Genomic DNA, 26,347 nt, shown 5'->3' with positions numbered 1-26,347 from the left:
CATGGTAGAATAAGAACAGCACTGCTTTCATGTGTCCATGATGTTGGCTTAGACTGAGATGACTCCCTTCTTACAACCTGACCAATGTTGGTTCAGATATAGTTTCAAGCCTAACAACATTACAAACACATTATTTTTCAGGCATTGAGCCCAAACTCAAATGAGCCAAGATTTCACAGGATTTTATATTGATCAGTGATAATGAGAATGATGTGTGATTAATGTTGATTAAATAACCAAGGGATGAAAGAATCCATTTCCCGATGGTGAAGCTCGATGACTTACTTCTTTAATATGTAGAAAGTCTTTGGCATCAAAAGAGATGGCAGTTCCTGGGACTGGTACATCTTCATCCAGTGCGCCACAGTAAGTGACATTTGTTCTTACCGCAAATGCAACAGGTTTAGTCTGGATAATAAAATACACCAGGAGATTATTAGGTTACATGTACATTGCAATGTTAAAGTCAGTTGAAAGTGGTTCTCGGTGGAGCTGGATCGCCAAATGGTGAAGGATGCTGATCAATACAAATGTCTGGGAATTCCACTGCCCAGCAGCAGAGAGAAGGTTTAGCTTCTTCAGGTCGGTGACGGATGGTTCAGCAGTCAACAAGCCGCTGCACAGATCCGCCAAATTTCCTTCTGGAATAATGGTACGTCCCAAGATTTACCCCAGTAAATGGCGGGTTAGTTGATCTGGCCCAATTTATCTACTGTCTGGGTGCAACACCTACAGGAATGCTTTTTTATAAATAGACAATAGACAATAGGTGCAGGAGGAGGCCATTTGGCCCTTCGAGCCAGCACCACCATTCAATGTGATCATGGCTGATCATTCTCAATCAGTACCCCGTTCCTGCCTTCTCCCCATACCCCCTGACTCCGCTATCCTTAAGAGCTCTATCTAGTTCTCTCTTGAATGCATTCAGAGACTTGGCCTCCACTGCCTTCTGAGACAGTGAATTCCACAGATTCACAACTCTCTGACTGAAATTATTTTTCCTCATCTCCGTTCTAAATGGCCTACCCCTTATTCTTAAACTGTGGCCCCTGGTTCTGGACTCCCCCAACATTGGGAACATGTTTCCTGCCTCTAACGTGTCCAACCCCTTAATAATCTTATATGTTTCGATAAGATCCCCTCTCATCCTTCTAAATTCCAGTGTATACAAGCCTAGCCGCTTCAGTCTTTCAACAGAAAGCTGGGCATTAATTTTCAGTGGCTTCTCCTGCTTCAGTTGCTCAGCAGAAATCCCATTTATGGAAGTAACGCCCGCAGAATGGGAAGCCCTGAGGAAATAAACTCTCCAGAAGCCCACGTTCCTTCAAATTCACAGGGCGAGGATGAAAATAAATAGGCAATACTCACAAAATTATTAATGTAATAGAATTTCCTGGATATTGATTGCCATTATTGCAAATGCTACAGCTGCATTAGTGTGTGGTACTTTGCTTCTGAAATTCATTTCAGCAATTCGCTTCAATGCATGTACATTTGTGTATCAGATCTTAAAACTTCCACCTTCACCGTTTCTAGGCTCACATGTGCAATTATGAGCTTCATCCTAATTATGCATGCAGACAAAAGGAAGTAAATTACCAAGATTAAAGTGGCGAAACAAGGAACTCCAGATGTTGGTTTACACAAAAGGACACAGAGTGCTGGAGTAACTCAGCACGGGTCTGGCAGCCACTCGGAAGAATTTGGATATGTGAAGTTTTGGGTCGCGATCCTTCTTCAGATTCTAAGTTTGCCTGTCCCGCTGAGTTACTCCAGCACTTTGTGTCTTTTAAGATTAAAGCTGAAAATTTATCTAAAACCAATTTAAATGATAAATATATTAATTTAAAAGTATATAAAACAAAATGAATAATTAAAATCGATAAACTGAAGCATAATAATTAAATCAATAAACTCAAGCTTTGTTTTTAATTGCCTGCTAATCTACAGTCCATGAATACTAGTAGGTGAGGGGGAAAGATTTAATAGGATCCTGAGGGGTAACTTTTTCATACAAAGGGTGGTGGGTGTATGGAACTAGCTGCCGGAGGAGGTAGTTGAGGCAGGTACTAACGCAATGTTCAAGAAACATTTAGACAGGTACATGGAAAGGACAGGTTTAGAGGGGATATATGGACCAAATACAGGCAGGTGGGACTAGTGGAGAAGGGACATGTTGGCCGGTGTAGCCAAGTTGGGCCGAAGGGCCTGTTGCCACGCTGTAAGACTCTATGCCTCTAATACTCATTCCAATCATTTTGGTTACAGATCCTATTTAGAATCAGAGCGGGGATTCCTTAGCATAATGCTGGCAAACTGCAGTAAGAAAGATCCTGAATGCTGGACTCTACATGGGATCCATGCTCCATCTGCCACTCAGTAAGTTCAGAAAATTAGTTCTGATCGAAAACTCCAGGAAAACTCAGCAGGATCCAGTCCATTATACTGGAATAGTATTTCTCTTTTCCCTTGATTCATCTGAAGCAGGTGGAAGTCTGTCACTGATGGTATTGCTCTTACTTTGGCTCTTTCAAGTTGTACGGCTGCTTGCTGCTCGGACTCGCGCCGAATCCCATCTCGATCCTCCTCCAGGGAAACATCAGAATCTGATGGCCTACTCGTGTAAGAATCTGCTGAACCCTGCAACAAAAAACATGCAACGGTCAAATCAAAACACTCAAGGATACTGGCTCTTTAAGTCATAAGGTCATAAGTGATAGGAGTAGAATTAGGCCATTCAGCCCATCAAGTCTACTCCGCCATTCAATCATGGCTGATCTATCTCTCTCTCCGAACCCCATTCTCCTGCCTTCTCCTCATAACCTCTGACACCTGTACTAATCAAGAATCTATCTATCTCTGCCTTAAAAATATCCACTTGATTCGGCTTCCACAGCCCTCTGTGGCAAAGAATTCCACAGATTAACCACTCTCTGATGAAAGAAATTCCTCCTCATCTCCTTCCTAAAAGCACATCCTTTAATTCTGAGGCAATGACCTCTAGTCCTAGACTCTCCCACTAGTGGAAACATCCTCTCACATCCACCCTATCCAAGCCTTTCACCATTCTGTATATATCAATGAGGTCCCTCCTCATTCTTCTAAACTCCAGCGAGTGCAGGCCCTGTGCCGACAAACGCTCATCATAGGTTAACCTACTCATTCCTGGGATCATACTTGTAAACCTCCTCTGGACCCTCTCCAGAGCCAGCATATCCTTCCTCAGATATGGTGCCCAAAATTGCTCACAATATTCCAAATGTGGCCTTACCAGCGCCTTAAAGAACCTCAACATTATATCCCTGGTTTTGTATACAAGCCCTCTTGAAATAAATGCGAGGATTGAGTTTGCTTTCTTTACTACTGATTCGACTTGCAGATTAACATTTTGGGAATCCTGCAACAGTACTCCCTAGTCCCTTTGCACCTCCACTTTCTGGATTCTCACCCCATTTAGAAAATAGTCTATGCCTTTATTCCTACTACCAAAATGCATGACTCTCCACTTTGCAACACTATATTCCATCTGCCACTTCTCTGCCCACTCTCCCAATCTGTCCAAGTCCTTCTGCAGAGTTCCTGTTTTCTCTACACTACCTGTCCCTCCACCTATTTTTATATCATCCGCAAACGTTGCCACAAAGCCAGAATGTAGGAAAATTCCACGATACAAGTCTTGAAGTCACTAGAGGGAAAAGCAGGAGTGTGGAGATAGGAGATGTAAGGTTAGTAATCCCAGATATTGAAAATGGCTGGTAGAGCTGCTACCTCAAAGTGCCAGAGACCTGGGTTCAATCCTAACCTCGGGGTGAAGTTTGCATGTCTGGGTGGAGTTTGCATGTTCTCCGTTTTTCTCCATGTAAGTTTCTTCCATGTGTTCCAGTTTCCTTCCACATCCCAAAGATGTGCAGGTTTGTAGATGATTGGCCTTTGTAAATTGCCCCTAGTGCATAGGCAGTGCACACAGAAGTTGGATAACATCGAAACATAGAAAAATAGGTGCAGGAGTAGGCCATATGGCCCTTCGAGCCAGCACCGCCATTCAATATGATCATGGTTGATCATCTAAAATCAGTACCCCGTTTCTGCTTTTTCCCCATATCCCTTGATTCCTTTAGCCTTAAAAGCTAAATCTAACTCTCTCTTGAAAATATCCAGTGAATTGACCTCCACTGTCTTCTGTGGCAGAGAATTCCACAGATTCACAACACTCTGGGTGAAAAATGTTTCCTCATCTCGGTCCTAAATGATCTGAATAGTGTGAAAGGATGATCAATGGTCGACATGGACTCGGTGTTCTGAAGGGCCTACTGTATCTTTCAATCAATGCACCCAAATCATTTAACATGAGATTGTTAGACCTATTAAAATTAATCTTTAGTGCACCTGTTAGTATTTTCTCAAATTTAGGTTCTGCACTTGAATCGGAGGGTAGATAGGAAAATAATCTGTTGGGATCCTTCCTGTTTAGTTCACAGATACAGCATAGAAACAAGCCCTTCGGCCCATCGAATCTGTGTGGGCCTGCGATCCCCGTATACTAGTTCTATCCTACACATGAGGGGCAATTTGCAAAAGCCAATTAACCTACAAACCTGCACATCTTTGCAATGTGGGAGGAAACTGAAACACCTAGAGAAAACCCATATGTTCACGGGGAGAATGTAGAAACTCCGTACAGACAGCACCCGTAGTTAGAATCAAATCCAGCGCTGTATGGCAACAACTCTACCACTGCGCCACTGTGCCATCAAGTAAGGAAATGAATGTACCAAATATACCAGTCCCAAATAGATTCATATCCAAATTAGTCTTTGAAAAGAACACCATTCCCTGAAGGTCTTCAGCAAAAAGACAGGGAATAAATCAGGTCAAAAACTGTTAACGATGTTCTAACTATGCCATCATAATTAACACAGTGCTTTGTTACCATTCCAGATAGAATTAAACAAACACTCCTTTAAATTAAGATTGAATTTAGCTCTGTAACTAACACTGGAAGATGCAAGGAAGTCAAGGGTTACACCGAATAAGCAACACAATGGATTTGAGACTGCATCAGATCATCTATTGAATGGCAGAGCATGTTCATGTTACTATATGCCCATTGGTGCTCCATTTTCTTATGTTCTTACAATTATCTGCACTATTAAATGATATAGAGAGTCCATGTAAAAAGCATAACAAGTACATCATATAACAACTATAACTATAACAACTTCAATTTACATTTATTTACTATATTTAACCTAGAAAATGATCAAGGCACTTCTCAGGATTGATGTCACATAAAATCTGAGAGCATGCCAGTCCCATATGAAGGCCTGTGTTTTTGAAAGAGGGAAGAGCTCCAGCAGTCAGGTAGCTGGAGACATTGTTATCTATAACAATGTAAAGGAAATTGGAGATGCACAGGCAAGCTGAATTTGATATTAGCTGAGGCATCATGAAGAATCTTCTGCACTCACCAAAGAATGCCTTGGGAGGTTTTATTTTTACCTGAAAGAATAGGCAGAACCTCAGGCCCAACAATGGGAATTCCAACATTGTTTGTGTTCTGCACTGCTGAGGTAGTTTAGCTTTGTTCAAGATATAGCAGGAAACAGGCCCATCGGCCCACCTAGTCCGCACCGACCAGCGGTCACCCGTACACTAGTTCTATCCAGATTGATTCCTGGGATGGCAGGACTTTCATATGAAGAAAGACTGGATAGACTCGGCTTGTACTCGCTGGAATTTAGAAGATTGAGGGGGGATCTTATAGAAACTTACAAAATTCTTAAGGGGTTGGACAGGCTAGATGCAGGAAGATTGTTCCCGATGTCGGGGAAGTCCAGAACAAGGGGTCACAGTTTAAGGATAAGGGGGAAGTCTTTTAGGACCGAGATGAGAACGTTTTTTTTCACACAGAGAGTGGTGAATCTGTGGAATTCTCTGCCACAGAAGGTAGTTGAGGCCAGTTCATTGGCTATATTTAAGAGGGAGTTAGATGTGGCCCTTGTGGCTAAAGGGATCGGGGGTATGGAGAGAAGACAGGTACGGGATACTGAGTTGGATGATCAGACATGGTCATATTGAATGGCGATGCAGGCTCGAAGGGCCGAATGGCCTACTCCTGCACCTATTTTCTACGTTTCTATGTTTCTATCCTGCACACTCAGGATAATTTACAGAGGCCAATTTACCTACGAATCTGTACACCTTCAGAATGTGGGATGAAACCAAAACACCGAGAGAAAACCCATGCGGTCACAGGGAGAACGTACAAAACTCTGTACAGGCAGCACCCGTAGTCAGGATCGAACACGGGTCCCTGGCGCTGTAATACCGCAACTCTACCACTGTGCCTAAGATTTGTAAAATGCTGGAAAAATTAACAGGTCAGGCAGCATCTGTAGAGGACATGGATAGAGAATATTTTGGGTCACGACCCTTATTCAGTCTGACCCACTGAGTTACTTCAGCATTTTGTGTTCTACGCAAGATTTCAGCATCTGCTGTACTTTGTGTCTACATTATTTCCTTATACCTTGCTCGCATGTCCATCAAGATATATTTTTTTGTTAGTCATTCCTTCTTCTAAAATCTTCGTATTGCTAGATTTGCTGACATTTCTTGTGACAGAAAAATCTCCGCAGATGTTGGGAGAAGGTACTCCCACAGTAATAATGGAGAGGGAGTCCCAGGATTTTACCCCAATGTCATGTGCTGGCTCTGGAGAGGGTCCAATTAACTAGTTCCCTCATCCTTCTTGCTGGCAGAAGTCATGAGTTTGGGAGATGCTGTCAGAGTAACCAAGCAAGTAACAGCAGTTCATTTGTGGATAGGACATACAGCAACCACAGTGTAGCAGTGGTGGAGAGAATGGATGTTTAGCATAGTGGATGCTGAATGAGTACCATTTTTTTACACAACGGGTGGTGGATGTAAAGAACGAGCTGCCTGGGGTGGTAGTTGAGGGAGGTACTATTGCACCGTTTCAGACAGGTACATGGATAGGATAGGTTTTGAGAAGGCCAAACACAGGCAGGTGAGACTAGTGTAGGTCTTCGTGGGCAGGTTGGGCTGAATGACCTGTTTTCACGCTTTATGACTCTATGAGTCAGCATGAACTTTGCACCGCAAGGCAGCTTGGACCTTCTTTCTCTGCTCACCTTATAACCTCTTCCCACAAGGGATGCTCAGAATAAAGTGTCTGTTTTGAGGAACCTGGTGTTAGTCATGCAAATAACACGACCTGCCCAATGTAGACAATCTGAGAATTACTGGGGATATGTTCCTGGGAGAGATGCTGATGTTATTTCTGCCAACTCCCAACTCTGCTTTGGCTGGCACTAAAATAAAGAATTGGAACTAATATGTGAGGCACTGTCAGTGTTATTTAGTGAGAAAAAGAGGTATGTGTAAACAAGATTTGGTGCAAGTGAGGATATGTGCAGCAAAGGATAACATGATAGAGGCAGAGAGTGATACAGTGTGGAAACAGGCTCTTGGGCCCAACTTGCCCACACTGGCCAACATGTCTCAGCTACATGAGTCCCACCTGCCTGCATTTGGTCCATATCCCTCCACACCTGTCCTATCCATGTACCTAGTACCTAGTAGTATAACTGCTTCTTATACATCAGGATAGTCCCAGCCTCAGCCACCTCCTCTGGCAGCTTGTTCCATACACTCACCACCCCTTTGTATGAAAAAGTTACCCTGCAGATTCCTATTAAATCTTTTCCCCTTCACCTTAAACCTATGCCCTCTGGTCCTCAATTCACCTACTCTGGGCAAAAGACTCTGTGCATCTACCTGATCTATTCCTCTCATGATTTTATACACCTCTCTCTATAAGATCACCCCTCATCCTCCTGCGCTCCAAGGATTAGAGTCCCAGCCTACTCAACCTCTTCCCATAACTCAGACCCTCTAGTCTTGGCAACAACCTTGTAATTCTTCTCTGTACCCTAATGTTTTGGTATTTGGGTAAGTAAAGTAGGTGGTTGACTTGCAGATATTTGGAACAATCAAGTGTAGAGGTGACAAAGGCACAGATCAAGATTTCTTTAAACCATATATTTTCTATTTGCAATGGAAACTTTTAGAAAACAATTTTAACTTTTGAGTAACAACTGGAAAATCACGCCCATTTTGCATGTCTGGTCTATTTCATCATGTGCGTTTGAACCTATTGAAATGCTGTGCCTGAGATATGAACATGATAAACAATGTCAACCAACAAATGGTCAACTCTTTGAACAAACTGTTTCATGGAGACTCGGGAAAGGCAAATATTATGCACAGTAACATCGTTTAGTAACTTAATTTAAAATGTGCGCAACGTCCTCATAAACAATTGAATGAAAATCAATTGTTTCAAAACCCTGGCTCAGACTAAAATTTCCATCACTGCTTTTGATTGAATTTATTTCAGTTCCAGAAATAGTCATGTAATAAAAGGCACTCTAAAAGTAACCTGGATTCTTCCACTCCAATGAAACGCAAATGATGTGAATAGCTTAAGAACTGAGTGACATCCTAAGCTGACTGTTCTTATTTCAGCTCCAAGCCTCGGGTTTTAATTCTGATCAGAGTAATGATTTGGAAAATAAAAAGGAAATCTGCAGATACTCGAAACAATAACAGAAAATGCTTGAAAAATTCAGTGGGACGGGCAGCATCTGTGGAAAGAGAAACAATCAATGTTTCAGATCTGTAACAGAGTATTTGGCTTCATGAATAATCTTAATTGCACATCCCAGCCAGCTTGTAAAAGGAGTCCAGTTGCTGCACATTTTGGAGCAAAAAATAATCTTCTGGAAAAACTCAGCGGATCAAGCAGCCTCTGTAGATGCAAAGGGATGATTAATACTTCAGGTTGAGACCCTGCATCAGGACTGAAAGAGTAGAGGGAAGATAGCTAGTATATAGAAGGTGGATTTTATTTCACAAAATGCTGGAGTAACTCAGCAGGTCAGGCAGCATCTCAGGAGAGAAGGAATGGGTGACATTTCCGGTCGAGACCCTTCTTCAGACTGATGTCAGGGGGGCGAGACAAAGGAAGGCTATAGGTGGAGACAGGAAGATAGAGGGAGAACTGGGAAGGGGGAGGGGAAGAGGTAGGTGATAAGTAAAACCATTGAGGGGGTCGAGGGGAGGTAGGCAAATGGACACAGATGAGGGAGGGCCACAGGGTGTTTTGAGACAGAAGGTGTACAAGGAAACAAATAATGGAAGGGAAAGATGAGGCATCTGGATCCATGGGGGAGGGGTAGAGGAGGGTATAAACAAGTTGATAGGTGATAGATGGAACCAGAGAAGTGAAGGTTGATGGCCAAATAGAACAAACTGAGGTAGAGTAATGAATCTTGGTAATGGCTGGAGTGGATACAGTGAACAAAGTGAGAGGAAATCTCTGCTGCACATTCTGCTTGGAATCAAGCAATTTAGTTTCTCTGTATTTTCTCCCAAGCAATTTTGGTTGTCCATGACAATGGGTAAGGTCCATTTTTAAGTATGGTGCAAAACAACTTTTCAAGCTCTCTGGGGAAAAACTATTGCTTCCCATCTGTAATAATCCCATATTTTATGCAGAATTCATTGAAGAATGGGAAGGTTAATGTCAGTCCTGAGATCAGAGTTAACATTGTGGTAAAGAAAATATGAAACTATGAACAGATAGTTTGTAAAATCCAGATATGCACTCACTCACACACACACACACTTGTTTTCTCCTCTTTCAATTAGCATTCAAGGCATCCAAGAGGGGAATATTACTTCATTTATAGAATCATAAAAATCAAACAATTACAGTTGAGGCAGAAAGGGGTGATTCTGTCCATTGTGACCATGGCAGCCAAACCATGGATTTATGATTAATCCCATTTTGTTTGCAGTTGCTGGTTCACAAACCTGCAGCTTATTACTCTTCCATTGCTCATGAAATGGGCTGAGGTGTCATGTTGTCGACCTCCCCGAGGTGAGCCCTGTCAACTGACCTCAGTCAGGCGAACGACAACAAACAGAGACAGTAGAAGCAGAAGCAGCTTCATAACTTCTGCTGCCTCAAACGCAAGAAGAAGAAGAAGGTGGTATCATGACTTTACACACCTGAATTAAATCTCAAATTACAAACAAAAATAACCCAGCCTAAATAGCATCTTCTCACTGCAACAATTCTCTGTCCATCAACATGTTTTTGATCTCTGGCACTACACATCCTTCCAACAGTATGGTGATCAGAAACAGTACTTTAGGTGTCATGGAACTAATGTTTTACACAGCTCCAGCGTGACTCCTTGGTTTTGCATTCTATAATGTTGCCAGGCTTTATCTTCTTCAATCACCTTACCTACTGCCATCATGGATTTCTGAACATACATCCTGTGAACCTTCGAAGATAGACACAAAATGCTGGAGTAACACAGCATGTCAGGCAGCATCTCTAGCAAAAATACCCATCCACTATTATACTTTACTAACTGCCACAAAACCATCTTTTAATGCAGCAAACCAAATTCCCTCAGATCCTCTGGACTTTTACTTTCTTGATCAATTTGTCAAATGCCATGATAGAATCCAAGTTGGCTAAATTAGATTCTCTACCCTCATCAACACTCCATGTTAACTTCTTTATAAAATGTAGTTAATATAGTCAGACACGACCTGCCTTTATCAGTTCCAGGTTGACCATTTCTTATTAATCTGTGTCCCTAATATGCTGATTGTCACCTCTCAGAATTATTTTCCTGACTACTGCCCTGTAATTATTTGGACTAGAGTTTTCCGTTTTTTAATGATTAAATCATATCAGCAACATACAGGCCTCTGGCACTTTGTCCATAGCCAAGCAACATTGGAATGTCATACTCAGATCCTGAATTATTTCCTCGACTGCTTTGAAATACTTTGAAAGGCCGGGCCTGGTGATTCATCCACTTGTAATGATGTTATGATGCTGAGATCTCTCCCTCTCTCTCTCCCTCCCTCCCTCCCTCCCTCCCTCCCTCCCTCCCTCCTCCATGCTGTCGTTTTGGTCATTGGCTTGAAAAAGGCCAACATTTAGCATTCATCCCAAACTACTCTTGAGCCACCTTCTAGAACTACTGCAGTCCCCTCTGGCAAAGGAAGTTCGCTGTAGAGCTAGTGAGGACGTTACAGGATAGTGTTGATTGAATGGTGACTTAATTCTAACTCAGAATGGTGTATGATTTCGAGGGCGACCTGCAGACAGTGGTGTTCACGCAAAACTACTGCCTTTGCCCTCCTTGGTGGTGATGCTCAACAGTTTGGGAGATGCCATTGCAGCAGCCTTGATGGACAATGGCACTGCTGTAACCGTGATGTTGTGACCTTCTGAGTACCTCTGACTGTTTTAACAAGAGAACATTGATAGAGTCAGAGTTATACAGCATGGAAACAAGCCCTTCAACTCGCCTTGTCCATGCTGGCCATGATGCACCCTGTACGCTAGTCCCACCTGCTGATATTTGCCCCATATCCCTCCAAACCATGTATGGGTCCAAATGCCTTTTAAATGTCCCTGTCTCAACTACCTTCTCTAGCAACTTTTCTGCGCTCAATGCGACAAATACCCTAACCAAGGTAGTGAAATATTAAGATATGGGCCTAATAGGATATTAGGAATATATATATTAGGAATATTTCTGCCAGAGATATGAGTGGGTAACTATAGTAATACTAGTCATTTTTGCACTGCTGTTGAGTGAAGAAAAACAGGGCCTTGCACTCATGAACGTAATCGCATTGTGAAGCCTGATTACCCAGCATCCAACAACCTGGGACATTTCTAATAATAGAGGAGGGTTGACAGGCCACTCAGCTCTTTCCTATCCTTAGAAACTTAAGTGCTGTGCAACAGGCCACCAAAGGTGCTTTGAATATTAAATGTACGGTTTGAAGAGATGGTTCTGCTCTGGCTGTGCATGTTGCTGGCAAACAGCATACAACATCGAGAAGCAAACTGCTTTTGCAGTGTCTTTAATATAGTAAATTAATGTAACATAATACGGGGATGTTATCAAACAAAGTTTGACACTGTTAATTAGAGATATTAAGACAAGTGATGAAAATTGGTCATAAACTCATACAATACGGACACAAACCCTTTGGGCCACTGAGTTTGTGCCAAACATTAAGCACTCATTTTACACAAATCACAACTTTTATTCTCCTCATATTCCCATGAACACCCTCCCAGATTCTAACACCCATCCACACACAAGAGCAATTGACCTACCGACTAGCACATCCTTGGGATATTGATGGAAACTGGCACATCCAGAGGAAATGCAGGATGACACAGGGAGAACATGCAAACACCGCAAAGACAGCACCGGATGGCAGGATTGAATCCGGGTTTCTGTGCCACAGTGCTAACCTGACCATAGGTGTGGGTTTAAGGAAATATGTTGAATATGCTCAAGTGGGTAGAAAGGTTTCGGGACGGAATTCCCGAGCTTGGGCCACAGCCAGATGGAAACACAGCCAGAACTGGACAGTTAAAAGAGATACAAGACTGGAGAGCTGTTTAAAATATCAGATGGCTGAGCAGCTGAAAAAGTTTGCAATGATAGAGAAGCATGACTTGACAACTGATGGGCTAAGAGTCGAGTCCTGTTTACCCAGCAAGGGCAAGTATGATTGATGAACAGGACATGTGTAAATCAGGATATGGGCAAGAGAGCTTTCAATGAGCTCCTGTTTATGGAGGATGAAAGGTGAGAGGTTAACCAGGACAAATACAGTATTCATGAGGATAAGAGAATGTATTCTCCACAATTGTTCTCAGCTCAGAATACTGAGCCATACTTACATGTGCTAAAAACAGAACAATCGAATAGTGGTGGAGAAACTCAGCAGGTCAAGCTACATCTCCAGAATTAGATGTAGCTCTTAGGGCTAAAGGAATCAAGGGATATCAGTATAAAAGCAGGAATGAGGTACTGATTTTAAATGATCAGCCATGATCACGGTGCTGGCTCGAAGGGCCGAATGGCCTACTCCTGCACCTATTTTTCTATGTTTCTATCTGTGAAGGACATGGATAGGTGATGTTTTCGTTTGTGACCTTTCTTCTGACAGAAAAGGGTCTTGGTCTGAAATGTCTTCAATCCGTGTTCTCCAAAGACCCGCTGCCTGACCCGCTGAGTTACTTCACCACTTTTTGTTTGTGTTTTTTTTTTGTAAACCAGCATCTGCAGTTCCTTGTGTCTCAAATGTGCAAAATAGACTTACTTGAATTTAATTTTTTCTGAAACAATGGGCAAGATTGACCCAGCCCAGCCCAGCCGTGTGTCAGGAATTTCCTCAATGTCCACACTTACCCAGGCTGGAAGTGGGGGAACCATCTCTGTTTCTTGGTCCCTGTATGCCAGTGGTATGATCAGGACAGTGAAGGGGCTTTGAGAGCAGAATATGAATGCACTATCTAAAGAAGCACTTCTGACAGCATTTGAAATTAAGCAGTGCAGAGGGCGAAGGTTTGTTGGCAATGAAAGTTGGTCACTAATTGTCAAAGTTGTTAAATATTTAAACATTTAAAATCTGTTAAAATTGAAGTAAACCAAAGCAAAATCATTTTTATAAAGTAAGTTTCCTTCTCCTTTGCCTTCTGACTCTCTTTCCTATCATCTCCACTGAAATTAAAGGGGCTTCAGTTCCACAATATAATGCTAGGATTCCCAGAAAATCTGGGCCTTAATCTGTTTAATACTTCCATGTGGAAGTCTAGGATTCACTTCAGCTTTAAAGATTTAAAAACTGGTAGTTTTCATCAGAACAGCTAACAAAAAGTTAGCACAATCTGGCCGATATCAATCAATATCTGAGAGTAAAGCAAGTAGCCTATTGGAACAAAATACTTTTTATTTCCCTTATCTTACTGTACAAAAGATTCTAGGTTTAAATTAAGACTTCAACATATTTTGACTATTTTCTCCCACAATATTAGGACTGGATTATATTAATGCTTAATGTCTAGATATTTCCAAAGTAGGTACTAACTCAAAGACCAGTTGATGGATTTACTAACGGCATGGAAACAAACTGGATGAAACAAATTTCACCTCTGTCAACGAGAGCCAGGTTAAGTTGTTATTTGTGAAACATCTTTAACACCTTTGTGCACACTGTTCCATTGTGGAGAATGAGTACTTGGAATACAATGAAAATAATTCTGTGAAGTTGAGAACAGATCTGATAATCAAAGGAAGAGTTGTCACATTGAATTACTGTTTGGAAGATTTTTAACAAATAGTTAGCGCGTACTAAGTTATAAATTCCCCACCCCCCCCTCCCCCGTGCCAGTTCCCCGTTTGTTCTTCCCCCCCTCCCCTCTCCCTCCCCATGCCGGGTTCTCCAGCATAGTTCTACCAACTGTGCCATTGTGCCACCCTAATAGCTAATACTTTTGCCCCATGAAACACATGAAACAAAGCATAAATATATTCTCAGCGATAAACCAAGTGGTGAGCACCAAAGGAGAAAGAAAACATTATTTATATTTGATTCCAATTACCACCTTTATGCGTCAAATTTAAACTAAAATTATAATTGGAAAAAAACCTCTCCCTCAGTTTATTAATGGTACGTGAAAATTAAATGGAAAATTTTACTGAGAGAAATAGAATATTAATGGGAGACATTTAAAACAGCAATCGGTAAAATCAATGAAAGAAATATCATACTAAAAAGTATGAAAGAACTAGCATGTAATGACATATCGTGGATGAATAAGGTGATAAAAGGAAAAGTGTAACGACAGAGATCAGTTCAGTTTCAGTTTAGTTTCGTTTATTGTCACGTGTACCGAGGTACAGTGAAAAGCTTTTTGTTGCACGCTAACTAGTCAGCAGAAAAACAATACCTGATTACAATAGATTCATTTACTGTGTATTATATGATAAGGGAATAATGTTTAGTGCAAGGTAAAGCCAGCAAGTCTGATCAAGGATAGTCCGACGGTCATCAAAGATGTAGATAGTAGTTCAGCGCAGTACTCTGGTTGTGGTAGGATGATTCAGTCGCCTGATAACTGCTGGAAAGAAACTGTCCCCGAATCTGGTGGTGTGCGTTTTCACAGAGAAAGCCGCACACTAAGCACATCAATAATAAAGGAAAGATAAACTGGTGAAGAAAGATGAAAACAAAAGTATTTGGGAAAGCAAAAATCATCTATAAATCATCAAGATATGGAGAAGAAATAATAAAATATTCTGTTGGTACAAAGAAAAAAACTGAAAAGAAATAGAGTCATTAAAATTCTAATGCTAAAATAGGAAAGATAATGGAAACAATCAGAAGATTGCTGCCTGGCCCGCTGAGTTACTCCAGCATTTTTTGTCTACCTTCGATTTATACCAGCATCTGCAGTTTTTTTCCTACACATCAAAAGATACATAGTAATTATGTTTAATCCAATGTACTAAAGGGTAAAAAGTAGGGATTCCAAAAGTATAAAACATTTTGGATCTTGGGTTATCTATAATCTTGGGTTATAGACCTACTAGAAAAAGCACCAAAATTTTGTAAGGTCATAAAAATCAAGAAATCACTATACTTAAGGGGTTAGAATCAAAAAGTAGGAAAATGATCTCAGCCATGTATATACTTCTGCGAGTACATAATGGTTCTGACTTCATGTCATTAAAAATATATAAATGTATAAAAAATTGAAAAGTTGACATACTGGAATTCCCCATATCTGAGGAAGGATATGCTGGCATTGGAGAGGGTCAGGGGAGGTTTACATGAATGATTCCAGGGATGATTGTGTATGAGATTGTTTGATGACTTGTTTGATGGTTCTGGGCCCGTACTCATTGGTGCTTAGAAGGATGAGGGGGGTTCTCATTGAAACCTAAAAGATAATGAAAGGCCTGGATAGAATAGATGTGGATAGGATGTTTCCAGTAGTGGAGAGACTAACACCAGAGGGCACAGCCTCAGAATAAAAGGATGTACCTTGAGAATAAAGATGAGGAAGAATTTCTTTAGCCAGAGATTGGTGAATCTGTGGAATTCATTGCCACCAATGGCTGTGGAGGCCAAATCATTGGGTAATTTTAAAGTGGAAATTGATAGGTTCTGGATCAGTAAGGGAGTCAAAGCTTATGGGCAGAGGGCAGAAGACTGATCAGCCATGATCAAATGGCAGATCAGACCCAGTGGGCTGAATGGCCTAATTCTGCTCCTATGTCTTATGAACTTTTTATGGTATCAGAACTAAAATAATATTCTGATATAACTGTGTGGGATATTTATGGTAGAAAAAAGACTGAAGGGTGAGAAGACAGCAGTCTTTATGATTTTCAAATGATTTGAAGGGATAGGCATCGTTAAAATCACTTCCAATGAATTATGAACTAGGTGCCATAAATAGAAAAGAGCTGCTAATTATTTCAGTGGTAATTCAGCAGCAACCTTGTCCAGGAAGGTTAGAATGTGAACTCATGATTGTATGGAGCAATTGAGATAATAACACAGATAGACTTGCATGGAAAGCAGAAAACCACACAAAGGAAGAAAGAACAAAAGGATAATTTGATAAGTTTAAACGTGAAGAAGGATGAGAGAATATTTGTACGGCATAGAAAAGTAGATCTGGAGGACCAAAGGACTTGTATGAGCAAGGACATTCAAAACATAGAAACATAGAAAATAGGTGCAGGAAGAGGCCATTCAGCCCTTCGAGCCAGCACTGCCATTCATTGTGATCATGGCTGATCATCCATAATCAATAACCCGTGCCTGCTTTCTCCCCATATCCTTTGATTCCACTAGCCCCTAGAGCTCTATCTAATTCTCTCTTAAATCCATCCAGTGATTTGGCCTCCACTGCCCTCTGTGGCAGAGAATTCCACAAATTCACAACTCTCTGGGTGAAAAAGTTCCTTCTCACCTCAGTTTTAAATGGCCTCCCCTTTATTCTAAGACTGTGGCCCCTGGTTCTGGATTCGGCCAACATTGGGAACATTTTTCCTGCCAAAAACATTGGCAAGCTCTGTACTTTTTGCAGGTTTTATTATTGTTGTAAGTGTCAGTGAGCAGAATGTAAGGAGAACAGAACAGTACATTCCCACCTCTCCACTACTAATCGTTGGTTTGTGCTGTTGTGTCAACCCACCGACTGACAGCACACCCCTGTGGTGGGGCTGCTTGATCTTACAGACTGAATCCCGCTTGCTTTTGAGCACAGCTACCTGACTGCACAAATTCCACGTAAATTAATGACATGAAAGCTTGGGGTAGAGTGCAGCCAGGATGGTGTAGTGGGTTAAAAACACCATTCACTTCATTTCATTTTATCTAAACCGTGACGTTAAACAATTTATAGCCTTTGCTCCAAGAAAAACATTTCCTGTTTGATAATGTTACTGTCATAAACCTCCATCCTGAATGAAGTGACCCCCCGGGTTGTGATTTTGAATTAAATAATTTCAGGTCAGCAACCTTTGTTTTTCTCTTTTCCCTTTCCCCCCAAATCTGTCCCATCCCGTTCTGCCTCACTTTATTTCCTTTTCCTTTTCTGTCACCAGCCGACCATTTTTGAAAGGATTGTTACATTGGTCATTATAAAGGATGGGGTTTACGAGTACAGATGCTCCCCGACTAACGGTGCTTCGACTTGCGATATTTCGACTTGCGATATTTCGACTTTGCGGTGTTGCATACAGCAGCGAGCCGCAGCTTGCTTCCGGCCACGTGATCACGTGTATTCAATGCATTTCGACGTATGATATGTTCGGTTTACGATGGGTTTCTCGGAACCTAACCCCATCATAAGTTGAGGAGCACCTGCACTGAAAAGCACATTTGTCAAATAGGCCAAATTCAGCATGGTTTTGTGAAGGGGAAATCTAGCCTGATGAATCTGTAGGAATTTTTTGAGGAAGTAAATAGTAGGATAGGCAAAGGAGAGTCAGTGGATGTTTTTAATCTAGATTTTCAGAAAGCCTTTGATAAGTTGCCGCACGTGAGGCTGCTAGGGAGATGAGAGCCCATGTGTTGGTGTTGGTGTGCGAGGATCGCTGGTCGGTGTGGACTCGGTGGGCCGACGGGCCTGTTTCCATGCAGTTTCTCTAAACTAAACTAAGAAAAAAATATAGGGGGCAGATACTAGCATGGATATAAGGTTGACTGAATGGTAGAAGGCAAAGATAGGAATAAAGGGGCCTTTTTCTGGTTGGCTGCCAGTGACGAGCGGAGTTCCGCAGGGGGTCAGTGCTGGGGCCACCACTCTTCACGTTGTACATCGATGATTTGGATGAGGGAATTGAAGGCTTTGTGGCCACGTTTGCGGATGATAGGGGCAAGTAGTGTAGTAAAAGCAGGGATGCTTCAGAAGGACCTAGGCAGGTTGGGAGAGTGGGCAGAGAAGTGGCAGATGGAATATAGTGCAGCAAAGTGTGGAATCATGCATTTTGGTAGTTGGAATAAAGGCGTAGCCTATTTTCTAAATGGTGAGAGAATCCAGAAATCGGAGGTGCAAAGGCACTTGGGAGGGCTGGTGCAGGATTCCCAAAAAGTTCATCTGCAAGTAGAATCGGTAGTAAGGAAGCCAAACACGATGCTGGTATTTATTTCAAAAGGACTGGAATACAAAAACGAGTGTAATGCTCTACAAGGCTCTATAAGGTGCTGGTCAGGTCACGTTTGGAATATTGTGAACAATTTTGGGCACCATATCTGAGGAAGGATGTGTTGGCCCCGGAGAGGGTCCAGAGGAGGTTTACAAGAATGATCCAGGAATGAGTGGGTTAAAGTACGATGAGCGTTTGACGGCACCGGCCTGTATTCACTGGAGTTTAGATCATAGGGTGGTGAATCTGTGGAATTATTTGCCACAGAAAGCTGTGGTGGACAAGTCAATGGATATTTTTAAGGCAGAGATAGATAGATCCTTTAAGAAAGGAGGGAGAGAGAAAACGGGTAATTATAGACCAGTTAGTCTGACATCAGTGGTGGGGAAAATGCTGGAGTCAATTATAAAAGACGAAATTGCTGAGCATTTGGATAGCAGTAACGGGATCGTTCCGAGTCAGCATGGATTTACGAAGGGGAAATCATGCTTGACAAATCTACTGGAATTTTTTGAGGATGTAACTAGGAAAATTGACAAGGGAGAGTCAGTGGATGTGGTGTACCTCGACTTTCAGAAAGCCTTCGACAAGGTCCCACATAGGAGATTAGTGGGCAAAATTAGGGCACATGGTATTGGGGGTAGGGTACTGACATGGATAGAAAATTGGTTAACAGACAGAAAGCAAAGAGTGGGGATAAATGGGTCCCTTTCGGAATGGCAGGCAGTGACCAGTGGGGTACCGCAAGGTTCGGTGCTGGGACCCCAGCTATTTACGATATACATTAATGACTTAGACGAAGGGATTAAAAGTACCATTAGCAAATTTGCAGATGATACTAAGTTGGGGGGTAGTGTGAATTGTGAGGAAGATGCAATAAGGCTGCAGGGTGACCTGGACAGGTTGTGTGAGTGGGCGGATACATGGCAGATGCAGTTTAATGTAGATAAGTGTGAGGTTATTCACTTTGGAAGTAAGAATAGAAAGGCAGATTATTATCTGAATGGTGTCAAGTTAGGAGGAGGGGGGGTTCAACGAGATCTGGGTGTCCTAGTGCATCAGTCAATGAAAGGAAGCATGCAGGTTCAGCAGGCAGTGAAGAAAGCCAATGGAATGTTGGCCTTCGTAACAAGAGGAGTTGAGTATAGGAGCAAAGAGGTCCTTCTACAGTTGTACCGGGCCCTGGTGAGACCGCACCTGGAGTACTGTGTGCAGTTTTGGTCTCCAAATTTGAGGAAGGATATTCTTGCTATGGAGGGCGTGCAGCGTAGGTTCACTAGATTAATTCCCGGAATGGCGGGACTGTCGTATGTTGAAAGGCTGGAGCGATTGGGCTTGTATACACTGGAATTTAGAAGGATGAGGGGGGATCTTATTGAAACATATAAGATAATTAGGGGATTGGACACATTAGAGGCAGATAACATGTTCCCAATGTTGGGGGAGTCCAGAACAAGGGGCCACAGTTTGAGAATAAGGGGTAGGCCATTTAGAACGGAGATGAGGAAGAACTTTTTCAGTCAGAGGGTGGTGAAGGTGTGGAATTCTCTGCCTCAGAAGGCAGTGGAGGCCAGTTCGTTGGATGCTTTCAAGAGAGAGCTGGATAGAGCTCTTAAGGATAGCGGAGTGAGGGGGTATGGGGAGAAGGCAGGAACGGGGTACTGATTGATAGTGATCAGCCATGATCGCATTGAATGGCGGTGCTGGCTCGAAGGGCTGAATGGCCTACTCCTGCACCTATTGTCTATTGTCTATTGTCTATTGTATTCACTGGAGTTTAGAAGGATGAGGGGGGACCTCATTGAAACTTACCCGAAAGGCTTGGATAGAGTGGATGTGGAGAGGATGTTTTCACTAGTGGGAGAGTCTAGGCCCAAAGGTCTTAGCCTCAGAATTAAAGAAATTTCCTTTAGGAAGGAGATGAGGAGGAATTTCTTAAATCATAGGGTGGTGAATCTGTGGAATTATTTGCCACAGAAAGCTGTGGTGGCCAAGTCAATGGATATTTTTAAGGCAGAGATAGATAGATCCTTGATTAGTATGGGTGTCAGGGGTTATGGGAAGAAGGCAGGAGAATGGGGTTAGAAGGGAGAGATAGGTCAGCCATGATTGAATGGCAGAGTAGACATGATGTGCCGGATGGCCTGATTCTGCTCCTATAACTCATGAACAGGAATTTTCACCCAGTCAGAAGCATCCTTCTTTTTTCTCTGCTCCTTCCCTCTCTGGAAATTAAATATGTTTGTTTTTCACATCTCCAGTTCTGATGAAGTATCCTTGAGCCCAAATGTCAATTTTGTTTCTCCCCACAACTGATGCTACTTGACCTGCTGAGAGCTACCAGCATTTTCTGCTGCTTTTTAGTTCCAAATTTCTTTATCTTCTCTACAAATCTTTCCTCGAATATGATGCAAAAAATTGGTTTAATACTCCATGGGAACTGATTATTTCTCATTCCTTGCTAGGTATTCTCATCTGAGCACCAAAACCTTCAGTGTGCGTAAATAATCTATATCATTTTTTCAACCTTTTTTTAAGTTTGTTTGTCTATTTCATCTATGCATCCATTTCATGTTCATGATCCCAAAAGGTTTCTTATCTGCTATCTTCAAGGACTTCTGCTCTGCACATTTCTATTTTATGCATCCTCTTATCGATCTCTGGGTTAAGAACACCTGGCTTACGGACACTCCTTCGTAAAAACGATCTCACATAATATTATTAGATTCAGAAATCCAACATAAATATGTATGTTTGTTCCTACAGAACGAGTCTCCTCTCCACATTTTGAAGTTGTTTTCTCAAGTCAATCTTATGTGCGTTTGATGCCATTCATTCCAATACTGTGTAGGTCTGGTTTCCATATCAAGTGACTTTTGTGTATTTTCTGGTGAATAGAGACAATCACTTTAGGATGTCTGTAAAAACATAACCCATTAGTTATGCAGGGAATGCCGGCATTGTGCTGTATACAGCTTGTGCTGTATGTCTTGACATTTCTTTCCAAATTTGAACATAGAAATTTAACTTGATCAATTAGTACTTGTTTTTTTTGGTTCTAATTGCACACAAATCAATTTTATTTTGAAAAGATCATTTCTGGATGAAATCACCACCTGCTGCCAAATTGAACAAAATTAAAGGTAGACACAAAATGCCGGAGTAACTCAGGCGGGACAGGCAGCATCTCTGGAGAGAATGAATGGGTCTGCAGCTCTTCCCTACACATTTTGAACCTCATTAACACGCCTGACCTTTACCATTCATTCGCTTGCAACCTACAGTCATTTTGGAATAAAACTAAGTGAACATTACCCTAATTTGTTGCTTTCCTCAGCCTTTTAAAGACACACTCTGCTGATGTTGAGTATGGGCATCTCTCAAACTCACTGCATGCTGCCCAAGCACGCTGGAAAGTTAACAGAGCACTTAAACGAACCATGGGTGTGTTTTCTCCAGCAATTAGAAGTGATGGAATTTATTCACTATATCTGTTGGGAGTACTCCATTACTGAAGGCACTGTGCTAGCCACACAGAATCTTTTGAAGAGGATGGGCAAGAGGCAAACACATATCCACCAGCAAAGGAACTATTCCCACAAAGTTTTTCAAGATAACATACCATATCATACCTGGTATCACAAAATGCTGGAGTAACTCAGCAGGTCAGGCAGCATCTAGGAGAGAGGGAATGGGTGACGTTTCGGGTCGAGACCCTTCTGCAGACTGAAGAAGTATCATACCTGGCCTCTTTCTCACACAATCTATGTGCAGGCTCAGCTTTTCCAAGGCTGATTTTAGTTTAGTTTAGAAATACAACGCAGAAACAGGTGCTTCAGCCCACCGAGTCTGCAACAACCAGCAAAACCTGCACACAATCATTATCCTACCCACACTCAGGACAATCTACAATTATGCCAAGCCAATTAACCTACAAACCTGTGTGTCTTTGGAGTGTGGGAGGAAACCACAGTGGCGCAGTGGTAGAGTTGCTGATTACAGCGCTAGAGAACTGGGTTTGATCCTGGCTATGGGTGCTGTCTGTATGGAGGTTGTACGTTCTCCCTGTGACCGCGTAGGTATTCCCCAGGTGCTCCGGTTTCCTCCCACATTCCAAAGACTGCAGGTAAATAGGACTAGCATATGTGGGATCTTGGTCGGCATGTTTCTGTGCTGTATGACACGAAGGATGACAATACAGTACATCGTACTCCAAATGTGGTCTCAACAATGCCCTATGTAATTGATGTTTACCCTCTCGACTGTATTCATTCCCCCTAGCAATAAACAGTACATTCGGCTGTTTTACCCCAGCTACCTGCCACACCTGCCATCAACAATAAAAGCACAGCTTTTTACTCAGTTCACAACAATCAGATCTGATTATTGTACTGGCAAGCTTTTCTGTATGAGCAGCACGTTTTACTAACCCTCTCTCACCCATTTCAATCACCTGCGTAAAATGAGGCTTCCTGAGAATTTGAGAACATGGAGCAGATGTTTCATCTCGCCTTGCAACCTCCTTTTCTTTCTGCCTCTCATAAGATTGTAGGAAGAGTGGAACAAACAGGGAATAAGATTTGTGGGATAGCGATCAACTCGACACTGGAGGTCACTTGCAATCATTGCCGTGACAACGTGACAGCCATGGCAGGAGGCTAATTATTTCACAATCACATAATCCATTGCAATGTTGCTCTAACTTTTTAAGTGGAAAGCATCACTCAATGTCTATTGACCATCAGGGTTTTCCTTGAGCACATTATCCAGACACACATGACAGCAGTGTTCTTTCTCAGTGAGGCAGGGCAGCACCCATACAGCCACCACCCTCTGCAGCTGCCACTTTAGCCATTGTCACTCATGAAGAATGTAGGTTGCACTGAGAATGCAATTGAACAGCGCAACGCTGATTTATAACAACAATAAAAATAACCCAAATATAATGGCTAACTAGAACAACATTTCTATCTTGGGTTTTGATCTTGCAGCGCAACATAACAAAATAGCTGTTTGAGTCTGAAGAAGGGTCCCGACCCAAAACGTCACCGAAAAGACATTTGCTTATCAAGGTTCTCTCTCTTCATCGACGTCGAATTCTTAGATGTTTCTCTATGAATTGTTGTGTTTTAAGTAGTCGCCTCATCAAAGCGGGGTAAAAGTTAAACTGTTATCATTGACAGTAATTATATAATGTAATAGTAGTGACTGAACAAGCTTGAATGTTTCCACACCTGTGCTTTTTACACATTGCATTTCAGAATCGTGTGTGTGTATGTGTTTCTGTGAGAGAGTGATACATGATTGTAGACAGAAAGTGCTGGAGTAACTCCGCAGGTCAGGCAGCATCTCTGGAGAAAAAGGACGGGTCACGTTTCAGGATGGGAAGAGGGATCCTGACCAGAAACATCGCCTATCCTTTTTCTCCAGAAATGCTTGCTGCCTGACCCACTGAGTTACTCCAGCGCTCGGTGTCTATCTTCGATATATACCAGCATCTGCAGTTCCTTTATAACCATATAACCATATAACAACTACAGCATGGAAACAGGCCTGTCCGGCCCTACCAGTCCACGCCGACCATTCTCCCTGAAGCCCATTCACCGGAAGCCCATTCCATACAGCCACCACCCTCTGAGTAAAGAAGTCCCCCCTCATGTTACCCCTAAACCTTTGTCCCTCAATTCTGAAGTTATGTCCCCTTGTTGGAATCTTCCCCACTCTCAAAGGGAAAAGCCTACCCACGTCAACTCTGTCCGTCCCTCTCAAAATTTTTAAAACCTCTATCAAGTCCCCCCTCAACCTTCTACGCTCCAAAGAATAAAGACCCAACCTGTTCAACCTCTCTCTGTAGCTTAAGTGCTGAAACCCAGGCAACATTCTAGTAAATCTCCTCTGTACCCTCTCCATTTTGTCGACATCCTTCCTATAATTTGGCGACCAGAACTGCACACCATACTCCAGATTCGGCCTCACCAATGCCCTGTACAATTTTAACATTACATCCCAACTTCTATACTCGATGCTCTGATTTATAAAGGCAAGCACACCAAACGCCTTCTTCACCACCCTATCCACATGAGATTCCACCTTCAGGGAACAATGCACAGTTATTCCCAGATCCCTCTGTTCCACTGCATTCCTCAATTCCCTACCATTTACCCTGTACGTCCTATTTTGATTTGTCCTACCAAAATGCAGCACCTCACACTTATCAGCATTAAACTTTCTACGCATTTTGTCTCTTCCACTGCCTACTTTGAAGAAGTTCTCCTCGCAGTCTGAAGAAGGGTCCCGACCCCTCTTGTGTTCCAGGATCTGCAGTTCCTTGCTTCACATAACAATATAGCTGTAGACTGGAAGGCTGCTCTCTTTCCCTTTGAGACTGCATAGATGCACTTAGAAACTCATAAAAGATTCTTGCCTTAAAGGACTGCTTTTAAATTCCAGCTCAACCCAATTGAAGGAGCAGCTGTGGGGCATGGGTGAATATGCTGGCTGACAGGCTGTGGTGACTTAATGGCCTGAGAGTACTACTAAGACTGGTCTCACTTATACTCTTCATCACATGAGAATGTAAACAATACATATGTACAATATACAAATATTTAGAGATATAGTATACACATATACAAAAAATGTATGTGTGGAAAGGAACTGCAGATGCCGGTATATACTAAAGATAGACACAAGGTGCTGGAGTAACTCAGCAGGTCAGGCGGCATGTGGAGAAAAAGGATGGGTGGCATTTCGGGTTGGGACCCTTCTTCCCAATCCGAAATGTTACTCCTTTTTCTCCAGAGATGCTACCAGACCCGTTGAGTTACTCCAGCACTTTGCGCCTACAAACATGCACCACTCTCTCACAAATTCTGAAATACAACGTGTAAAAAGCATAGGTGTTAAAATATTCAAGGTTATTCAGTCACTGCTATTAGATTGTTTAATAACTGTCAATGATGACAGTTTGACGTTTGCCCCTCTTTAATGAGGCGACTACTTAAAATACACCAATTCAGAGCGAATCATATCTGAGAATTAGACGTCGAAGAGAGTGAAACTTGATAAGCCAACGTCTTTGAAAAACAGCAAAACAAACACACTAAGCAACATTGAATGGATGCCCATATTTGGTAATATCTGTCAGATCTGATCCAAGACCTGGGCAATGTACAGTGTCACCATCCAGCTAATCGCATGGGTGGACTTTGTTCAATACACTTCGCCACAAAACCATACACTCACAATGCTGGATTAATCAAGTAATGCCAAGTAAACAGTTGGCTTTAGGTGAATCTTTGCAATGTTTCAACGTGGAATGGGCATGATAAACAGTCCTTACACCATAAATGGACAGTATTGTGACGTCCTTAGTTACATTTATGGACTCATTAATGCTTGGTAATCATATAAAGTACAGATTACATTTTTTAATAATTTGCAATAGTGCATTTGCAAATTCAGGCACTCCCTGATTTACGTGAGGGTTACGTTTCGTGGACCCTTATGTAAATCAGATTTTATGTAGGTCAGAATCACCATCCCCATCTCCAGCCCGAAATAACTCACTGAGTCTGAAGAAGGGTCTTGACCCAAAACATCAGCTGTCCATGCTCTCCAGAGAGGTTTCCTGCCTCAATGAATTACTCCAGCATTTTGTGTCCACTGCTGAGAGTATTAACCATCTCAGCAGCATCCAGGGCACATTCTGCTTCTGGGTAAGCATTGCTGGCTTAAGTTCCGTCTCGTCTTTGGGC

The 26,347-nt window shown here is 42.2% G+C and overlaps 1 protein-coding gene across 4 annotated transcripts in view; it reads right to left on the bottom strand.

Moving 5' to 3' along the window:
• Positions 1 to 26,347, bottom strand: part of cacnb4a (calcium channel, voltage-dependent, beta 4a subunit) — a 281,947-nt gene that overhangs the window by 74,472 nt on the left and 181,128 nt on the right. For all 4 annotated transcript variants that reach the window (XM_078403347.1, XM_078403344.1, XM_078403345.1 and 1 more), the window contains 2 exons: positions 2,521 to 2,640; positions 286 to 408 (listed from right to left, as the gene is read on the bottom strand). In XM_078403347.1, coding sequence (XP_078259473.1) covers positions 286 to 408; positions 2,521 to 2,640 — 243 coding nt within the window. The remainder of the gene's footprint in view (positions 1 to 285; positions 409 to 2,520; positions 2,641 to 26,347) is intronic.

Source organism: Rhinoraja longicauda, chromosome 8 (genome assembly GCF_053455715.1).
Source record: "Rhinoraja longicauda isolate Sanriku21f chromosome 8, sRhiLon1.1, whole genome shotgun sequence".
NCBI classification, from domain to species: Eukaryota; Metazoa; Chordata; class Chondrichthyes; order Rajiformes; family Arhynchobatidae; genus Rhinoraja; species Rhinoraja longicauda.
The sequence above is the reverse complement of the archived record's forward strand: the minus strand, read 5'-3'. Positions and strand labels throughout refer to the sequence as shown.